General features: G+C 40.0%; 2 protein-coding genes across 2 annotated transcripts; both read left to right on the top strand.

Moving 5' to 3' along the window:
• Window positions 1-716: 716 nt before the first annotated feature.
• Window positions 717-7,266, top strand: LOC133738737 (beta-galactosidase 3-like). The gene is made up of 19 exons (XM_062166327.1): window positions 717-1,042; window positions 1,178-1,273; window positions 1,374-1,486; window positions 1,586-1,652; window positions 1,758-1,850; window positions 2,073-2,216; window positions 2,486-2,574; window positions 2,646-2,751; window positions 3,073-3,160; window positions 3,298-3,416; window positions 3,755-3,919; window positions 4,164-4,342; window positions 4,443-4,552; window positions 4,688-4,797; window positions 5,593-5,703; window positions 5,788-5,901; window positions 6,120-6,325; window positions 6,418-6,754; window positions 6,965-7,266. The coding sequence occupies exons 1-19, from the start codon at window positions 872-874 to the stop codon at window positions 7,076-7,078; spliced, it is 2,532 nt and encodes an 843-aa protein (XP_062022311.1). The 5' UTR covers window positions 717-871; the 3' UTR covers window positions 7,079-7,266.
• Window positions 7,267-7,622: 356 nt separating this feature from the next.
• On the top strand, window positions 7,623-9,726 carry LOC133739357 (serine/threonine-protein kinase ZRK1-like). Its single transcript, XM_062167124.1, has 2 exons — window positions 7,623-8,103; window positions 8,576-9,726. Exon 2 carries the CDS (start codon window positions 8,625-8,627, stop codon window positions 9,660-9,662), a length of 1,038 nt encoding a protein of 345 aa, XP_062023108.1. The 5' UTR covers window positions 7,623-8,103; window positions 8,576-8,624; the 3' UTR covers window positions 9,663-9,726.
• Window positions 9,727-19,591: the final 9,865 nt, after the last annotated feature.

Below are 19,591 nucleotides of genomic sequence, written 5' to 3' on the forward strand. Positions count from 1 at the left end.
TGAGTGTGTCTGTCGATTGTACATGATATATGGTCAAAAATAAAAAAACCCTACTTGATCATTTTCGTCCCATCTAGTACCACTTTATGGTTTTGCTTTCAATCAGTACTGCAAAATGTTATCGGATGACTGAAACAATTCGTAGCGAATTGCAACACGATTTCACAGATGTGAACAAATTGCATTCTATTGAGATAGTTCTCGTTCACAGCCAATTAATTTAATATTGTATCTTGATTACAAACCAACACTTCCTGATTTGCAAAAATCATAAAATTTGACGATTCGGGTAACATTTAAATCTTAATTTTGAGGGGTAAATTTACAATTCAAGAAAGTCTGAACTCTGAAGGATAATATATCTGACAGTTCAACTTTAATGTTAATCTCAGAAATAGAAAAGTGACTTCTAGTCTTCTAGTAATAATTCACTGAATCACTAGTCAGCAGTAATTAGTAAATAGTAAATATGGAGTTGCCCAATGCCGTGGCGCTTTCAGAAATATCCACCCAAATCGATTTCTCTGCATGCAGCTACCAAGAAAAACAAACCAAGGCGTCTCAAGCTCTCTCAGCCATAGCTAGCTTTAGCAGAAATGGGTTTGTCCAGAGTCTCCATTATCATGCCCAATGCGCTCCATACATTCTCTGGCTCTCTGCACACAAAGTATTTATTTAATGCCGCAGTGGAGCCTAGCTAGTTAGTGACTTTTTCGTCTTTTCTTGTTTTCTTCTCCTTTGGAGCCAATGCTCACTGTGCATGTATATACTGTAGTAATGTGATTCAAGACAAATGAACTCTTTGGCCCTTTGCTGCTAAATAGTTCACATTTTCTTCATCACGCTTCTCTGTTCTCTCTCTCTCTGAAGAATGGGAGCTAGCTCAGCTTTGAGCTGGGTTCTGCTCTGCTTAGTTGTGTTGTCTCTAAGTTTTCAGCTGATACTGTGCAATGTTAGCTATGACAGGAAGGCTCTTATCATTAATGGGCAGAGGAGAATTCTCTTTTCTGGGTCCATACACTATCCTAGAAGTACTCCTGAGGTATGTTCTCCCCCCATCTATTTGGAGTTTCAATACCATATTTTGTAACAAAATGTGATTGATTTGTATACTCTTTTGATGACCCTTTATTTTGTAAGCTCTTTTCATTCAACTCTTTTATTTAATGAAATGCAGATGTGGGAAGGTCTTATACAGAAGGCCAAAGATGGTGGGTTGGATGTTATAGACACCTATGTGTTTTGGAATCTTCATGAGCCATCTCCTGGCAATGTACTGTGATTTTCTGCTATTGCTACATTGCATTTTGTTCAAATTCTCGATTTCTTTCTTCTCATTTGTCCACCTTTGTCTGTTAACTTTTGGGTTGTAGTACAATTTTGAAGGGAGAAATGATTTGGTTCGCTTCATTAAGTTAGTCCAAGAGGCACGGCTCTATGTGCATCTTCGCATTGGGCCGTACATTTGCTCAGAATGGAATTTTGGGTAATGACTACTTTTCCCTGAAGAATTGTGATGGGTTTATGTTCCTATCTGCTTCACATGTTCATTTATTGGATTTTTTTTTTTTTTAATATTTTGCAGGGGATTTCCAGTTTGGCTTAAGTATGTTCCAGGCATTAGCTTCAGAACAGATAATGAGCCTTTCAAGGTGTGTGTGTGTGTGTGGAATGAAGGAAGGATATGTGATTGGAAATTCAAGTTCTCAATGAATATAGTGAGCTAACTTAGACTTTTGCTCGTCTTGGTGTTGCAGTCAGCAATGAAAAAATTTACCAAGAAGATTGTTCAATTGATGATGCATGAAAAGCTATTTGAGTCCCAAGGTGGCCCCATTATCCTTTCTCAGGTAGTCTTTTATTACAAATGTTTATTTCTGTGTAATTACCCTCAGCTTAGTTTTAGAACACTTCTAGAGATTTTTCACTTGACACTACTTTCAGCTTAGATGAGAAAACTGAAATAGAAAAGAAAAGAAAGAATACTAACGGAAAAATTTAGGCTCTTCAATGAGGTGCATCGTGCTCTCTTAGTCTAATTTACCTCATTTACTAATATTTATGTATTGCAGATTGAGAATGAATATGAGCCAGAAAGCAAGCTTTTTGGTGCTGCTGGTCATGCATACATGACTTGGGCTGCAGAGATGGCTGTTGGAATGGGTACTGGTGTTCCATGGGTCATGTGCAAGGAAGAGGATGCCCCAGACCCAGTGGTGAGCATATTAACATTACCCTTGAAATTTGAGTTAGCACCAATATGCATAGATCGCAGTAAATGACATTAAATCACCATCTTTGTCTGTTTTATTTTCTGTTAGGAGTTTTATGTGTCCCATGAATGGCTAACTTCACTAATGTTATCCCCTCAGTCAAGCTTCAATTTGTTTAAATTATGAAAGGAAAAAATTTATGTGAAAGTGCTTAAATTTTTACTGTGAGGGAGAGATAGAATGGATAAACACTTGCATATTCTTGTATACAGATAAACACTTGCAATGGTTTTTATTGCGACTACTTTTCTCCAAACAAACCATATAAACCCACACTTTGGACTGAGGCTTGGACTGGCTGGTAAGTTTTTCGTCTATCTTTGCTGTCAGAACCTTCTGCATTGGATATTTACAATTTCTGTGCCCTTAAAGGTTTACAGAATTTGGTGGCCCAATTTACAAGCGACCTGTTGAAGATTTGGCATTTGGAGTTGCCCGATTCATTCAGAATGGAGGATCCTTCATAAATTATTACATGGTGAGTTAATTTGTTTAACCCAGTACTTGCCACTAGGAAACTAGCTCCTGTAAGCCATTTCTGTATTATTTTATCCAGAAACCATATTCTAGTATGAAAACCTTGCACCTGATAAAGATTGAAGGTTGTTGAAGAAGCTTATACCTTCTTTACTTCTTATACAACATTTATGCAATCAAATGAACCATTATGTGTGGCAACTTATACTTTAGGGTCTAGCTGTAGTTTGAACTTTTGATAGGATCCTGTGATAACTCCCTCACAGAGTTAAAGATAGGAGATATTTGAGTAAGACTGCTAATCATTTATCATTGCCTGCAGTACCATGGAGGAACAAACTTTGGAAGAACTGCAGGAGGTCCATTTATTACTACCAGTTATGACTATGATGCTCCCATTGACGAATATGGTGAGAACAGTGAACCCGTAATGGCTTTGAAAAACTTATAATAGATTTCTTCTCTAATGTAATCTTTCTTCAAATGTATATCTTAAGATGCAATTACTTTTAGTTTGCAGCCTTCTAACTCTTGGCTGACATGATAGGCTTGATCAGGCAACCTAAATATGGCCATTTAAAGGAACTCCATAAGGCTGTTAAGTTATGTGAGCAAGCTCTGCTGAACACTGATTCTACTGTTACATCCTTAGGGACTTATGAACAGGTTTGTTGGCTTTTCTAAAGGTTCCAAGTGTACTATTTTCTATAGTAGAAAGCAACACAAAGTAAAAACTAAAAGCAGCTTCATCTTCTACATGTTAGTCGAGAAGCTTAAGAAAGCTATCAGAAGTCAAAAGAGCTCTATGTTGAACACTTCATATCATATTATTTATTATCTTCAAGAAAAATTTGAACTTGGCTTAAAAGTGGCTTTCCAGTAATTTTAAAAAAGCAATTACTGCTGAAAGATTCTTTCAAGTAAATTTCAACCGAATTGACAGTTATGACAGTTCTGAAGATATGGAAGTGCATGCTTGTTCACTGAATTTATTCAAATTCCAGGCACACGTATTCTCTTCCAAGTCAGGAGATTGTGCAGCTTTTCTCTCAAATTACAATACAAAGTCAGCTGCAACTGTGACTTTCAATCAGATGAACTATCACCTCCCACCTTGGTCCATCAGCATCTTGCCAGATTGTAAAAACGTTGTATACAACACTGCCCAAGTAAGTAAATAAACCATGCTAACTGCAGTGCTTGCTTACTCGACATTTATATTTCTATATTTTCCACACTGATACATCAAACTGGGACCAATGCCTTCTCCAGATACTCTTCATGAAATATTTTCATTCCAACAATACATTTCTCAAAATTTCAGAGAATTGTCCAGCTCATGTAGTTCGTTTTCATTTGGCATAACATATGCACAGAAATAATAAGAGTTGGTCATTATGCTCTTCATTGCAGGTGGGAGTTCAAACATCCCAAAAACAGTTTTTTCCTACTAACTCTAAGTTGCGCTCATGGGAAACCTTCAGTGAAGACATCTCTTCAGTTGCTAGCAATACGAAACTCACGGTAATTGGTCTCTTAGATCAGTTGAACATCACCAGAGACTCCAGTGATTACTTGTGGTACACAACCAAGTAAGATAAGACCACTTGATTCTTGCATTCATTGAACATAAATCATTGAACACGTAAATCCTATCAGTGAAACTAATTCAACATAAATTGATGTTTATAGTATCGACATTAAATCATCTGAATCATTTCTGCGTGGCGGTCAACATCCAACTCTGACCGTGCAATCAGCTGGTGATGCTATGCATGTCTTTATCAATGGGCAGCTCTCAGGTAAATTGATGACACGCTTATGTTCAGGAGAAATACATCATATAGCTATGATTTGGAAGACAAATAGTTCTCCGAGTCTGTTTAAAAGAACTATGCCACTGGTACCTAAATGTTAGTGATGTGCTGTAATGTTAGGATCGGCGTATGGGACTAGGAAAAACAAGCGATTCACTTTTACAGGAAATGTCATCCTGCATGCTGGATTGAATAAAATCTCACTTCTCAGTATAGCTGTTGGATTGCCGGTTAGTTCTATATATCCTCTTGTAGTAACTCCAATATTTTGACATAAGAAAAAACAAAAAATTTAATGTCGACAATGTCCTAAGTTGGTCTAATTTGCCTTGATTAATTGCAACTTGTATCTGGGTAACCGTAAGTTGGGTGAGAGTTTGTTTGGAAGACGAACTAGTGGAGGTCACTATAAATATGTCTAAACAAGAATTTGTGTATGTCATTTGAGAGAATATATGACTATGGGGCTTTCATCTGTGAGAGAGCGGAGGAACACTGGGAAGCTGGAAGATGAGAATCTTATGAGTTCTGACCTATTAGAAGTCTTTCTGACTTGGCTTAGAAGTTGTGCGATCTATACAGAAATGGGGATTGGAGTAGAAGTTTTCATTTCGTGTTTGGACACTGTCTTTGTAATTTTCCTATTGTTAATCTAGTGGATGACCTATCTCCCTGTATGTAGACAGTTTCTAATAGGTGAGATACTGGCTGCATGATTCTTTGACTGATCCATGTGAAGCTCACATTTCCATTGACATTTAGTGTTGATATATCTCAGCTATCTAAAATCACATGCAGGACTAAGATGGACTAGCTGCTTCTGATAAGATCCTAGGGGAGGTTCTAGATTTTCTCTAGATCATATGCATTTGGAACTTCTATTTATCCATAGCACTATGAATTTTTGCTTATTTTGATATTGTCTATGAAATGAATCCCAAATTCCCACATCTTAATTATTCTAGCCATATTTTATTTTCTTAGAAGAATTTATCTGAACTTTTTTGTTATTGATGTTGTCAAAGAACAATGGTCCTCACTTTGAGACACGGAATGCTGGAGTACTGGGACCAGTTGCTCTACATGGACTAGACCAAGGAAGCAGAGACTTATCATGGCAGAAATGGTCACACAAGGTCTATAAATACTACTTTCATTTGATTTTGGTCACTTGCTTGTGTACTCGAGGAATGCCCACTCATATCTGTTTCCAATTACAGGTGGGCCTAAAAGGAGAAGCCATGAACCTGGGTTCTCCAAGTTCCATCTCAACAGTGGATTGGACGAGGGCGTCCTTAGTGGCGAAGAATCAACAGCCACTGACATGGTATAAGGTATGAAAATGAAACTTCAAATACTGAAGCTTGACTAAACGGTAGTGCTTTTTTCTTTCTTATGTTTTATTTATTTTTTAAAGAAAAACTTTCTCAGCTAAGGATTGAAGAGGGATGTGTTAGAGTTGGTTTATGCTCCAACGGACCAACTCTAGCTTGGAATTGATGCCTTTAGACCATGGAGTATTGATGGTTAACAGTTATAATTGAACTCTCAGGTCAATTTTGATGCACCTGAAGGAGATGAACCTTTGGCTTTGGACATGGGAAGTATGGGCAAGGGTCAACTATGGATCAATGGGCAAAGCATCGGAAGATACTGGACTACTTATGCTAACGGGGATTGCAGTGCGTGCAGTTATTCTGGTACCTTCAGGCCTAAGAACAAGTGCCAATATGGTTGTAACCATCCAACTCAACAATGGTACAAATTTCTTATACCACAATTTGAGAAATCAATGAGGAAAAGCCTTACAAACTGCTTTAATAATATGGGATTATTGTCCTACCTTTCAGGTACCATGTTCCTAGGTCCTGGTTAAAGCAATCTAAAAACCTATTGGTAGTTTTTGAGGAGATTGGTGGGGATGTATCAAAGATTGCTCTTGTCAAACGTTCAGTGAGCACTGTTTGTGCTGAGGTTTCTGAAAATCACCCACATAATAGGAATTGGCATACTGAGAGCCATGGCCAACTGGAAGAGCAAAAGAAGCCTATAATGAGCCTACACTGTACGGATGGATACTCCATTTCTGCTATTAAGTTTTCAAGTTTTGGAACTCCATCTGGAAGCTGTGGGAATTTTCAGCACGGTACATGTCACGCTCCAAACTCGAAGGCTGTCATTGAGAAGGTACTTTTCAGACTGCTCCTAATTATTTGCAGTACGTTGAGGTCAAATTTTTCCAGTTTTAATACTCTTGTACATTCTTTACCTATTCAAGATCACTAATGCAAGGGTCACCAAATTCGTTCACTAAATGATTCGTCCAAGATTCTGAACCATGGAATGGATTCTTATATTGTTTTCATATTTTTTTTTCCTGCTATTTTGTCTTTGCAGAAGTGTATAGGTAAGCAGAAATGTTCATTGACCATATCAGATGCCAATTTTGGGATGGATCCATGTCCAAGCATGCTGAAAAAATTATCTGTTGAAGCTGTTTGTGCCCCCTGAACATTGCCACACCCAATTAAAGGGTTTAAGAAGTCAGTTGAGGAAATCTAATTCTGTTGAAGAATCAGATCAGTAATAGAGACGTTAGTTAACAGCAAATTAGACATTTTGAATGTAATATATATTATTCTCTGTAAGGAAATATGAGTATTCTATCTTATTGCACAAGTAGTCATGGAAGGCTGATTCTTTGCGTGTACAAGAAATAGAGCACCAAATTGCTTTTTGTATGCTAACCAGCTAGACAAATACTAACAGTTCTAGTAAGAAAACTTTCTAAAGCACAGTTCGGCCGAGTATGGTACGTTTTACAAAATGGTCTTTTGGAAACTGTTTTGCAAAATGAAAACGAGAGATTGAATTTTGCATTTTCAAGATTCGAAACGCGTCTGATAGTTTAATTAGAGAGAAAAAAGATCGTTGGCTGGCAAATTAGGTATCATTCTTTGTTCTAACATTGTTCCTCTTCTATAACCGTCACTCAGCTAACCTAGTATCAAAGACGGTTGGCTGGTACACATTCGCTTCTCTTACATTTCTTTTTTGCAAGTTCTCCGGGACCTGACCCTCTGAGATGTATCTGCCGACCGACCCACTGGATCAGTTGGCTCACTATCCCTTGTGAGCACCGCAGTAACATTGTATAAATCCTTGGGCTTAGCTTAAGTGGTGATGGAGGGTTGGGAATCAAATTATTAGACTAGGTTGGAGATTTGATCCTCTCCAATATAATTAACGAGAAAAAAAACAAAAAATTCATACCGTATGTACCAAGAAGAAAAATTTAGCTACTCTATCCACCAACCAGTCTTATCGTGGACTTTGCAACCATACTGTAATAACAGCACTCATTCTCAAATACTAAACCACAACTGCTGCCTGCAGAAGTGACTCGATCTCCAATGGACTCCAGGTCGAATTCGAAATCAACAAACTGTTGTTTACTTGGTAAAATCTGAACCCAATTCTGAGCTGCATGCCACTGGGTGCTGGAAAGAACAAACTACTGTCTCATTCATTGACTTGTAAGTTATGGTTTTGATCTGTATTAATGTATAAGCTATGTATGAATGTGTATCTTTCTTTACCTGATTTAAGATGTTCCTGTTCCTAGCTAGAAATATATTTTGGTTTCAATTTGACAACATTATGTAAGATTTTAATCAACCTCATAGTTTTTGAAGGAGGGTTAAATCAAAATTCTCTTGTGAATGATTCCCAAATGTAAGGAAAGCTAAAGTCTTCCATTGTTTATTCCATTTAACTGGAAAAAAATAGAGTCATGCATCTCATTATTATCAGTTGTAACAAATATAGAAGCTAGTATATCCCTTTGAGTTTCATGTGAAGTTCGAAAGAAAAAATGAAAAGCAAATGCGCTAATGCGCTAGCTGAATGGTATTTGGATTAGCTTATTTTGATTTCAATGATTTCCTGTCGTTTGATTTCTGTTAATCTAGGTCTCTGTGTTTCACCTACATTGCATATATGTATCAGGTTGACAAAGTACGAGGAAGGGTTCTAATTGCAGCAAGTTTTAGATCTAATGGACGAAAGGGGTAGAGCATTCTTCAACAACGGAAGCATCTTATTAGAGGATCTCATTGCTTCTTGTGATGGAAAATCTAATCCTATTCGCAATTACTCTGCTTCTGAGCTCATCAGGGCCACCAACAATTTTGATCCTTCCTGCATCATACAAAATTGTACGCCTACTGAGGCTAGTCAATTTCATCGTTTTATACATGTTTACCATGGTTACAAAGTGTTCAAGGGTTTTCTAGACGATCGATATATCATTGTTAAGAAGTTCATGGGGACCGGGGATGAAACTAGGTCCCTGGCTATTCGTGACATTATCGTTTCAATGCAAATGAGCAACCATAAGAATGTCTTGAAGCTCTTGGGGTGCTGTTTAGAGTTCCCTATACCAGCTCTGGTGCATGAATATGCAACAAAAGGAGTAGTCACTTATCAAGGAGGTTTCGGGGCCAATGAGTCCTTGCCCTGGAAAGTTAGGTTGCGTATTGCAAAGCAGCTTGCAAATGCACTTACATATCTTCATACCGCCTTTCCGAGGCCTATCATTCACAGGGACCTGAAACCCAACTGCATTTTTTTGGATGAGGACTATGTCCCCAAACTCTGCAACTTCTCACTGTCCATAACCATACCTCCTAAGCAATCGTATGCTGAAGATAACCCGAAAGGGACATTTGGTTATGTTGATCCTACCTACATGAGGTCTGGTTACATTTCGGAAAAAGGTGATGTTTACAGCTTTGGTGTTCTATTACTTGTGTTCTTGACAGGACAAGAAGCTTTGATTAGATATGAAGAGGGAGGAGAGTATCAGTCAATTATTCCATATGTGAAATCTCATGCTTGTGATGGCCAGATTGAGAAAATAGTGGATCCTCAAGTCCTTAGAGAGACCAAGGGAGATAAACACACACAACAATACTTGCATGATTTCCTTGCACTGGCATTGTTATGCACCAGTGACAGTAGTGAAGCACGGCCTGATATGATCGATGTGGCGAAAGAACTCGTACGAATTGAAAAGTGTTTATTGCCTTGCTAGCTTCATCCTCTATTATTATTATTATTATTATTATTATTATTATTATTATTATTATTATTATTATCTTTTTCAATCAAACCAGTAATTGTCCTTGTATTTTAGTTATTAGTTAACCACAATTAACACACGGATCTCAGGTGATGAATTTCTTGCATTTGAGATGAAAAATTCCGTGCATTTGTGAACTCAGATGCAATTAAGGAATTTTATGTCTTTTTTTTGTTTGAGGAAAATAGATAATTTCATTCATTTATCCATGGCCAGAATACACGTACATCAAATGTTGTCCTACACCAAAATCATAAATGGTATAAGCTACCAAGCAAAGGACAAGTGACCCTCACTGCTAATACATTAATTCGCTCACTTATTGAGCCTAACAACAAGAAACAAAATCCTCCCTACCAACTTCCCATGAAGTAGTAACCGAGCCGCCTAGAGACCTCAATTGGTGTACAACTAGAGAAACTAAGATGAAAGTAGTAGAAAACTCAACTTCTAGTATTAGGCAAGAAAACCTGGAAAACCTAAAGCTTTCCTTTGCCCTTGTCCTTAGGGTTGGGAATTGATCTAGTGATAGAAGGATAAGTGATCTTCAGAGGAGCACCATTAGACTTCTTGTTGGCACGCTGAATTTTATTCTTGCTTCCAAGAGGCCTGATAGACTTCTTTTTCAGAGTTACCAAAGTAACATCACTATCCTCCTCAATGAGGCTGAGTGCTTCTGCCTGCAGTATAGGAATCTTGCCACCCAAGATTGTCTTGAATTTCTTGGGAGAGGGATTGCAATCCCCATTCCGCTCCCGTTTCTTGGAAGGCAAAGCTTCCTGCTTCTGCTGCATACCTGTAGGTAGATCACAAGCAACATCAACAATAGTCTCCTCACCGAGAGCTCCATTACTCTCCAAACTGTGCTCCAAAGTACTATCAGCAGTCATAGGATTGGCTGCTGCAGGAACCAGATCTGTAGGAGAAGGAGGACCAGAACTCGGACTCTCCACTCGGCGGAAGACAGACTTTTTCTTCTTTGGGATGGACGAGGAGGCAGTGAAGAGATCTCGCTTATCCTTTGCGGAGAAAGCAAAGGAGCCCAGAGGTCGAAGGGCCAGGAAAGTGCAAAACTCTAGATGTAGGGTTTGCGGCAATTGGCTCCACACAAGCAAGCCCTGCATGCGTGATGAGTCCACATTGAGAACATCTCCCTTTCAGATGCTCGAACTGGAATTGTAGAACAGGTTCAACCCCATTATCCAAGAAAACTCTTCTTTCAAGCAGGATCAGTTTAGAGATGTCGTGAGTGAACAAAACCCTAATTGACCCTTTCCTGAACTCCTTCTTGTCGTAGTCCAAAAAACCACCCAATAGGTTACCAATCAGCGTAAGATTCTCAGGTTCTTCATATAAAGGTAGGATGTCGGAAACCCTAGTCCGAATCCGGAGATGCTTGAACTGAATTTCATGTAGTGGCTTAACACCAACAAATTCTTCAAAACAGACAGGGGCTCGATCATAGCACCAGACACCTTCCCCCCCTCCAGATCCGAAGATGCTTGAACTGAATTTCATGTAGTGGCTTAACACCATCAAATTCTTCAAAACAGACAGGGGCTCGATCATAGCACCAGACACCTCCCCCTCCCTCCAGATCCGGAGATGCTTGAACTGAATTTCATGTAGTGGCTTAACACCATCAAATTCTTCAAAACAGACAGGGGCTCGATCATAGCATCAAATTCTTCAAATTCTCCAAAGTACTATCAGCAGTCACAGGATTGGCTGCTGCAGGAACCAGATCTGTAGGAGAAGGAGGACCAGAACTCGGACTCTCCACTCGGCGGAAGACAGACTTTTTCTTCTTTGGGATGGACGAGGAGGCAGTGAAGAGATCTCGCTTATCCTTTGCGGAGAAAGCAAAGGAGCCCCCAGAGGTCGAAGGGCCAGGAAAGTGCAAAACTCTAGATGTAGGGTTTGCGGCAATTGGCTCCACACAAGCAAGCCCTGCATGCGTGATGAGTCCACATTGAGAACATCTCCCTTTCAGATGCTCGAACTGGAATTGTAGAACAGGTTCAACCCCATTATCCAAGAAAACTCTTCTTTCAAGCAGGATCAGTTTAGAGATGTCGTGAGTGAACAAAACCCTAATTGACCCTTTCCTGAACTCCTTCTTGTCGTAGTCCAAAAAACCACCCAATAGGTTACCAATCAGCGTAAGATTCTCAGGTTCTTCATATAAAGGTAGGATGTCGGAAACCCTAGTCCGAATCCGGAGATGCTTGAACTGAATTTCATGTAGTGGCTTAACACCAACAAATTCTTCAAAACAGACAGGGGCTCGATCATAGCACCAGACACCTTCCCCCCCTCCAGATCCGAAGATGCTTGAACTGAATTTCATGTAGTGGCTTAACACCATCAAATTCTTCAAAACAGACAGGGGCTCGATCATAGCACCAGACACCTCCCCCTCCCTCCAGATCCGGAGATGCTTGAACTGAATTTCATGTAGTGGCTTAACACCATCAAATTCTTCAAAACAGACAGGGGCTCGATCATAGCATCAAATTCTTCAAATTCTCCAAAGTACTATCAGCAGTCATAGGATTGGCTGCTGCAGGAACCAGATCTGTAGGAGAAGGAGGACCAGAACTCGGACTCTCCACTCGGCGGAAGACAGACTTTTTCTTCTTTGGGATGGACGAGGAGGCAGTGAAGAGATCTCGCTTATCCTTTGCGGAGAAAGCAAAGGAGCCCCCAGAGGTCGAAGGGCCAGGAAAGTGCAAAACTCTAGATGTAGGGTTTGCGGCAATTGGCTCCACACAAGCAAGCCCTGCATGCGTGATGAGTCCACATTGAGAACATCTCCCTTTCAGATGCTCGAACTGGAATTGTAGAACAGGTTCAACCCCATTATCCAAGAAAACTCTTCTTTCAAGCAGGATCAGTTTAGAGATGTCGTGAGTGAACAAAACCCTAATTGACCCTTTCCTGAACTCCTTCTTGTCGTAGTCCAAAAAACCACCCAATAGGTTACCAATCAGCGTAAGATTCTCAGGTTCTTCATATAAAGGTAGGATGTCGGAAACCCTAGTCCGAATCCGGAGATGCTTGAACTGAATTTCATGTAGTGGCTTAACACCAACAAATTCTTCAAAACAGACAGGGGCTCGATCATAGCACCAGACACCTTCCCCCCCTCCAGATCCGAAGATGCTTGAACTGAATTTCATGTAGTGGCTTAACACCATCAAATTCTTCAAAACAGACAGGAGCTCGATCATAGCACCAGACACCTCCCCCTCCCTCCAGATCCGGAGATGCTTGAACTGAATTTCATGTAGTGGCTTAACACCATCAAATTCTTCAAAACAGACAGGGGCTCGATCATAGCATCAAATTCTTCAAATTCTCCAAAGTACTATCAGCAGTCAGAGGATTGGCTGCTGCAGGAACCAGATCTGTAGGAGAAGGAGGACCAGAACTCGGACTCTCCACTCGGCGGAAGACAGACTTTTTCTTCTTTGGGATGGACGAGGAGGCAGTGAAGAGATCTCGCTTATCCTTTGCGGAGAAAGCAAAGGAGCCCCCAGAGGTCGAAGGGCCAGGAAAGTGCAAAACTCTAGATGTAGGGTTTGCGGCAATTGGCTCCACACAAGCAAGCCCTGCATGCGTGATGAGTCCACATTGAGAACATCTCCCTTTCAGATGCTCGAACTGGAATTGTAGAACAGGTTCAACCCCATTATCCAAGAAAACTCTTCTTTCAAGCAGGATCAGTTTAGAGATGTCGTGAGTGAACAAAACCCTAATTGACCCTTTCCTGAACTCCTTCTTGTCGTAGTCCAAAAAACCACCCAATAGGTTACCAATCAGCGTAAGATTCTCAGGTTCTTCATATAAAGGTAGGAAGTCGGAAACCCTAGTCCGAATCCGGAGATGCTTGAACTGAATTTCATGTAGTGGCTTAACACCAACAAATTCTTCAAAACAGACAGGGGCTCGATCATAGCACCAGACACCTTCCCCCCCCCTCCAGATCCGAAGATGCTTGAACTGAATTTCATGTAGTGGCTTAACACCATCAAATTCTTCAAAACAGACAGGGGCTCGATCATAGCACCAGACACCTCCCCCCTCCCTCCAGATCCGGAGATGCTTGAACTGAATTTCATGTAGTGGCTTAACACCATCAAATTCTTCAAAACAGACAGGGGCTCGATCATAGCACCAGACACCCCCCCCCCCCCACACGTATAGAAGCAAAAGAGAACAAGAACAGATCACCAGCCCATTCCTGAACCCTAAATTCCTTCTCCACCTTCCAAGTTTGATTGAAGTGTGACATGAAGGCCTTTGGATCGATTGGCTTTCTGGTCAACGGCTTACCAATGAGAAAAGATTGGGAAGACTTGCGCACAGGACCTCTGCCAATCTTCCCCAGATCAGGGGCTCTACCCCCTTCAGCAAGAGTAAGAGAGGCAACGAAACTTACTGTAACAACATCAATGGAGGCCATAGGCAAAGAGAGAGAGAGAGAGTAGAGAGAGTAGTCGAGGAGAGAACTAGCGATAGAGGCTGTCAAGGAAGGCTAGGAGGCCATAGACAACTAGGGTTGAGAGAAAACTCTCCTAGGGTTTTTTCAATTAGATTAATGCAGTAGGTTGTAGGAATTTTATGTCTTTGCATTTGCTTTGAATGAATTTATTCCTTTTATTTGGTGTTTTGCAAGGAATTTTAGCTTTTTTGCAAGGAGAAAATTCCTTGCATATACCAATTTTTCTTGTAGTTGATCTTTTCCCACATAATTTAAAGTCGTGTGGATAGAAAGAGTCTGCAAGTATGGTGGATTTGGTGAAGGCCAAGACGCCATTATATCATTATTGGCACAAAACTTAGCTATTATTACTTACATTTGTTATTCGATGTGTGCTTCAATGCTAATTTCCCTTATGAAAATTCATTATAAACTGTATCGATGACTAGTTTGTAGAAATAATTAAGAATATCCAAACCGGATTCAAAGTTTGAATAAATATGTTGTACACCAAGAGCAAAGCAACTCTTTGACTATTGAGAGGAGAATATAGTATCTTTTCATGTACACTAGCCTTATACCTATGCGATGCACGTGGGATTGGCCGAAGGCACTTCAATTGCACACACTTCTTTAAAAATTATTTTTGTCTTTATGTTTTTCTGATTTTATAAAACTAAATGGTATTTTGGGCAATCCATATTTTGGTTAAGCCTTAGTGCTTGGCTTTATAATATAGATAGATAGATAGATAGACAGATAGATATTTTAATGAGTTTACGTGTGTGTGTGTGTCTGTGGCCCTTTCATTAAGGAATCCTATTTTAAGGGATTACTTGTGTGACCCACTTTTCGATCAGACATCAGCATCTCGACCTTTCAAGTTTTAGGTCTCAATGAGTAAATCACTTGTGCAAATTTTCAAACCAAATTGATAACCTTTAATGTATTCATAATCGTGATTTACAATTATGAACATGAATGGTTCAAGTTTGACAACTTTGGTTCGTCAAATAATTCTATCTAGGTTGGCATCATAACAATTATTAACTTGGCTGAAAATTTACAGAAGTGATATACCCCTAGAGACCTAAAAATTGAATAGTAGAGATGCTGATATGTAAAGTGGGTCCTATAATAGATGACTTAAAATGGCCAAAGATCCTCACTAGAAAGACACTGTATATGTAGGACACTTCTACTAAGGGATATCTCTTTCTGGCCATTTTAAGGGATCAATTATTAGAACAAATTTTCGATCACATAACAACAACTCCACCGTTCAATTTTTAGGTCTACATGAGTAGATCACTTCTGTGAATTTTTAGCCGTGAAAGTATCGAACTAGATTAAATCAATGGGAAACTACACCAGCTACTTATGATTAATAGGACCTTCTCTCTGAGTCCCATTGGATCCCTTATATTGTAAAGGGTTTTTGTCCATTTACCCCATTTCTAGATATTTTTTTCCCACTTACCCCATTAAGTTTTTTTAATTCTCTCTTATCCAAAACACTCTAAGGATGTCTTCCCTAATACCTCATTAAGATTTTTTTTTTTGTTTTTATTTATTTTTAATACCATTTTACCCTCACCTTTGTTACTTAGAGAGAGAGAGAGAGAATGGAAGAGAGATAAACTATAGGGGACTTCGCCGGATTTCGGTCACCAGTCGCCGGAATCCGATCACCGGCCACCGCCCACCGGACTTTTCTGAAAACCTCACCGGAAATGTTTATTGCCCCCAATAGACATATATTGCCCCCCAATAGAGGGGCAATAGACTTCTATTGCTCCCCAATAGACGTCTATTGCCCCAATAGGACTTTCAGTCGCCAGAATGGGAACTAATCTCCCTAAATTTAGACAAATGAAACTTTGATTACAGAAAAAATAACAAGGAGATTACATCAATTCAAAACGTCTATTGCTTATTGCCCCCAATAGACGTCTATTGCCCCCCAATAGAGACCTTTATTGCCCCAATAGACCTTCTTTTTTCTTTTTCTTTTATTCTTTTTTCTTTCCTTCTGCCCCCATTTAAAAGTAGTTAAATCACATTTGAAAAAAAAGAAGAAGGTTAAATCAGTTCCAAAGGCCTTCACAAAATGTGAGCTAAGTAGATTCTTACATCACATACTCCATGTGCATGGCTCATGCATGCATACCAATTTAATCACTAATACGTACGAGCTCATGATTGCTTGGTCTCTGAGTCAAAACCAGCATCTGCTTTAATACAAACATACCACTACTTGTCATTTAGTTCCGGCCAGAAAAACTAGTTCTATTCCTCTCTTTTGTCTTTTTCATTCTGGGCCCTCCTTTTCCTTTGGACTGAGCAATAATCCCGAATCCCTCCCCCACCTCCGCCACCAACAACGACGTCGACATAGAGTCGGGCAATGAGGACACGATGATGGGGGCTGAGAAGCCGGTGACTTGCGGGTAGTAGGTTCCGACTCCGATCCCGGGCCAAAGGTTGGAGCTTCATCTCGTTGATTCCCAGATCCGTCCTCCGGCGAGGCGGACGCACAGGCCTGAGTTCGACTCCGGCGAGGCGGATCTCAATTTCAATCTTGGACTAGGCCAGCTTGTCGCTGATAAACTGGTAAGATAGAAAAGAAGAAGAATCACCGGTGATAGAGAGAGAGAGAGGAAGAATCAGCGGTGAGAGAGAGGAAAGGGAAGGGATATGTAATTCATTAATTAAGGTAAGGGTAAAATGGTCATTTGCCTTTAAATTGCGTAGGTGGGAATAAAAATCTGATGCTGGGGTAAGTGAGATAATTTTGTCTCATTTTGATGCTTTGGGTCAAGGACCCTATTGTAAATGCTACCCTAACCAATTAATAGGGAAGGAAATTATTAATATTTTTTACATGTGAAGTTTCTCAACCCTAGCCGCGAGAGTGCAGCCAGAGCATCAGAGAGCAAACAATTGAGATCAGAGATCTCGTCCCGTGGAGAGTGACAGTGGCGACGACTTTTGCCTAGTTGTCATTGTTTGCTACTGGATGGGAGTAGGGCTTGCTCCTGTCTTGTGGGACGAGGGGGTTTGAGGCAGCAGGGAATGGTCAAGATCAGGTTCTGACTCGAAGCTCCTCAGAGGCAAGGTCTTTGTGGCGTCGGTGCAAGGGACGGCGTCTAGCGGCATGGCTGGGGTTGGTTTTGTTCCAATTCTCTCTAAGCGGCGACAACGACAACAATGGCAGTTTCGTGGAAGTAGTTAAAGGCTCAGTGCACAGGTTTCCCAAATTCGCTTTAGGTTTGGAACTGCTGCACAAGTTCTATAGTCGTGTCGAGGTGTTGTGGCGACGGGAGGTGTCACAACGACAGTGTGTGTGACGGCTTTGGCTCAGGGGAGTGGAGGCTGGGATTGGATTGGGCCAGATCGGTTGGACTTGGGGCTTATCTTTCCCATTGGACTTTGTGGGCTATTTTCACCCTATTTTGGTTTTGTTTCAATAATTCCCTTTGTGAGAGGTAGTAGGCTTTGGCCCGGTCTAGGCATTTTATTATGTTAGTTAGTTTTTTTTTTTCCTAGTTGTTAGTTAGGTGACAAATCTCGGTTATGTCGGTGAATTGTGACTTGTTTGTAAGTTATAATTCTAGCATTGTAAAAGTCATGAGTTCAATTCTCACCGATATATGTAAGGGTGGGGTGGACTAAGGGTTTTATTTTTATTTTTATTTTTTTAAATCTCGGTCATTTTTAGCTCGATTGGATTTGTCTTGTCTATGCTAGTGGGAGCTCTTCTAGGAGTCTTTATAGAAGTATTTAGTTTCAACGTACCATAATTTAGGATCGGCCATTTATATATATATATATTTCTAAACCCTAAAGAAACGAGAGGAGGGCTAACTCATCGGGAGTTTATTGATAACTCAAAAACCGTACAAATGGGATGGAGGACGAAGTCTATGCCAGCCCAAACAAAAGTACATGGAAGAATGAAAACAAACTAGGAACCTTCTAGAAAAATATCCTGGCAATTGCAAAGGGAAACAAACATAACTAAAGAAACAAAGCTAGTACAAAGAGAAGAAATGGAGCAATCTGGTAACATTACGAGAATCTATAAGCTGACCTTGATGAATAATCACGTCCAAAGTCCGCAACTAAGAATGATGGTAGAGATGTCCACATGTTCCCACCCTCATGAGAGGCACCATAGTTAGCTAAAGTGTCAGCGGGAGTATTCCCTTCCCTGTAGATGTGAGAAACATGCAGAACATGCAGATGAAAATGTCTTGCAAGAGCCAAACAGTTAGACCATTATTGTACACGAAGCCGCTAACAAACCAACTTTGGGGAAGCAAAATACCTCAAAACAGCAGTCGAGTCTGTTTCGACCCACAAGTATTGCCAGTCTTTCAACTTGGCCACCCTTAATAGCTTCAATAAAGGCCAACACCTCCGCGTCAAGAGCTCTAATTAAAGGATCCGGCTCCTCTAAAGTGAGGAGTGCGTGAATTTACTTCAATTTCATAAAATCTGAACGCTCTACATAATCTAACGGTCATAAGATTTGACACATCACTGATTGAGATTTTAGTCTAAACAATGTCTAACTTGCCGTTAACTAAAAAAAAAAAAACCCCAAAAGGCTTTGACGTGATGGTTTCTCCCGTGCATCACTGCTGCGTTTGCTATTTCTCTATGTCTCTGTGCTTCCATGGAAACTCATCCATAAATAGTTGAAGAATAAATTTCTGGAAACCATTGATGTGCAGGTTTTGGTAATGTACACAATTATAGAATCATAATGATAAACACGATTGATCTAGGTATTGATAACTTTGAGTTCTCTCCTTAATCAAGCAGAATAGTACTATTTGTTATTGCATCCAATTGTACCCCAAAGTTAAATTCACAAGTACTTTCCGTCTCTTTGCGGCGTTTGCCGACTTCTTCAATTTGCTATTGAAAGTTAATTGAGAAGCAGGTATTATACCGATCTCATTTGGTATTGCTTGAAACACTTCTGTTTGTTTCAAACTTTCGATGAATTGGCAAGCAGCAAATTCAACTATGAAGCAATAAGAAAGAGAAAATGCAGCAGGCTAGGAGAAAACTTCTCTTTTCATGGAAACTCAATCTGGAACCTTACAAGCCATAGAAGTGGTGCTTTAAAGCGTAGCAGAGTTTCCATGGAAGAAAGAGAAAATGCAGCAGGAGAAACATCACGTCAAATCCCCTAACTTTTTTTTTTTTTTTTTTTTTTTCCATAGGGTTAACGGCAAGTTAGACATTGTTTAGACTAAAATCTCAATCTGTGATGTGTCAAATCTTATTACCGTTAGATTATGTAGAGCGTTTAGATTTTATGAAATTGAAGTAAATTCACGCACTCCTCACTTTAGAGGAGCCGGATCCCTAATTAAAAACA

This window comes from Rosa rugosa, chromosome 3 (genome assembly GCF_958449725.1).
Source record: "Rosa rugosa chromosome 3, drRosRugo1.1, whole genome shotgun sequence".
Classification (NCBI taxonomy): domain Eukaryota; kingdom Viridiplantae; phylum Streptophyta; class Magnoliopsida; order Rosales; family Rosaceae; genus Rosa; species Rosa rugosa.

Excerpts from the sequence above, each read along its gene's own strand:
- LOC133739357 (XM_062167124.1), top strand. The coding sequence starts at position 8,625 with ATGGACGAAAGGGGTAGAGCATTCTTCAACAACGGAAGCATCTTATTA.
- LOC133738737 (XM_062166327.1), top strand. The coding sequence starts at position 872 with ATGGGAGCTAGCTCAGCTTTGAGCTGGGTTCTGCTCTGCTTAGTTGTG. Across the intron at positions 3,161-3,297 it reads TGCTCCCATTGACGAATATG|GCTTGATCAGGCAACCTAAA; the intron begins GTGAGAACAGTG and ends CTGACATGATAG. Across the intron at positions 5,704-5,787 it reads GGCAGAAATGGTCACACAAG|GTGGGCCTAAAAGGAGAAGC; the intron begins GTCTATAAATAC and ends TTCCAATTACAG.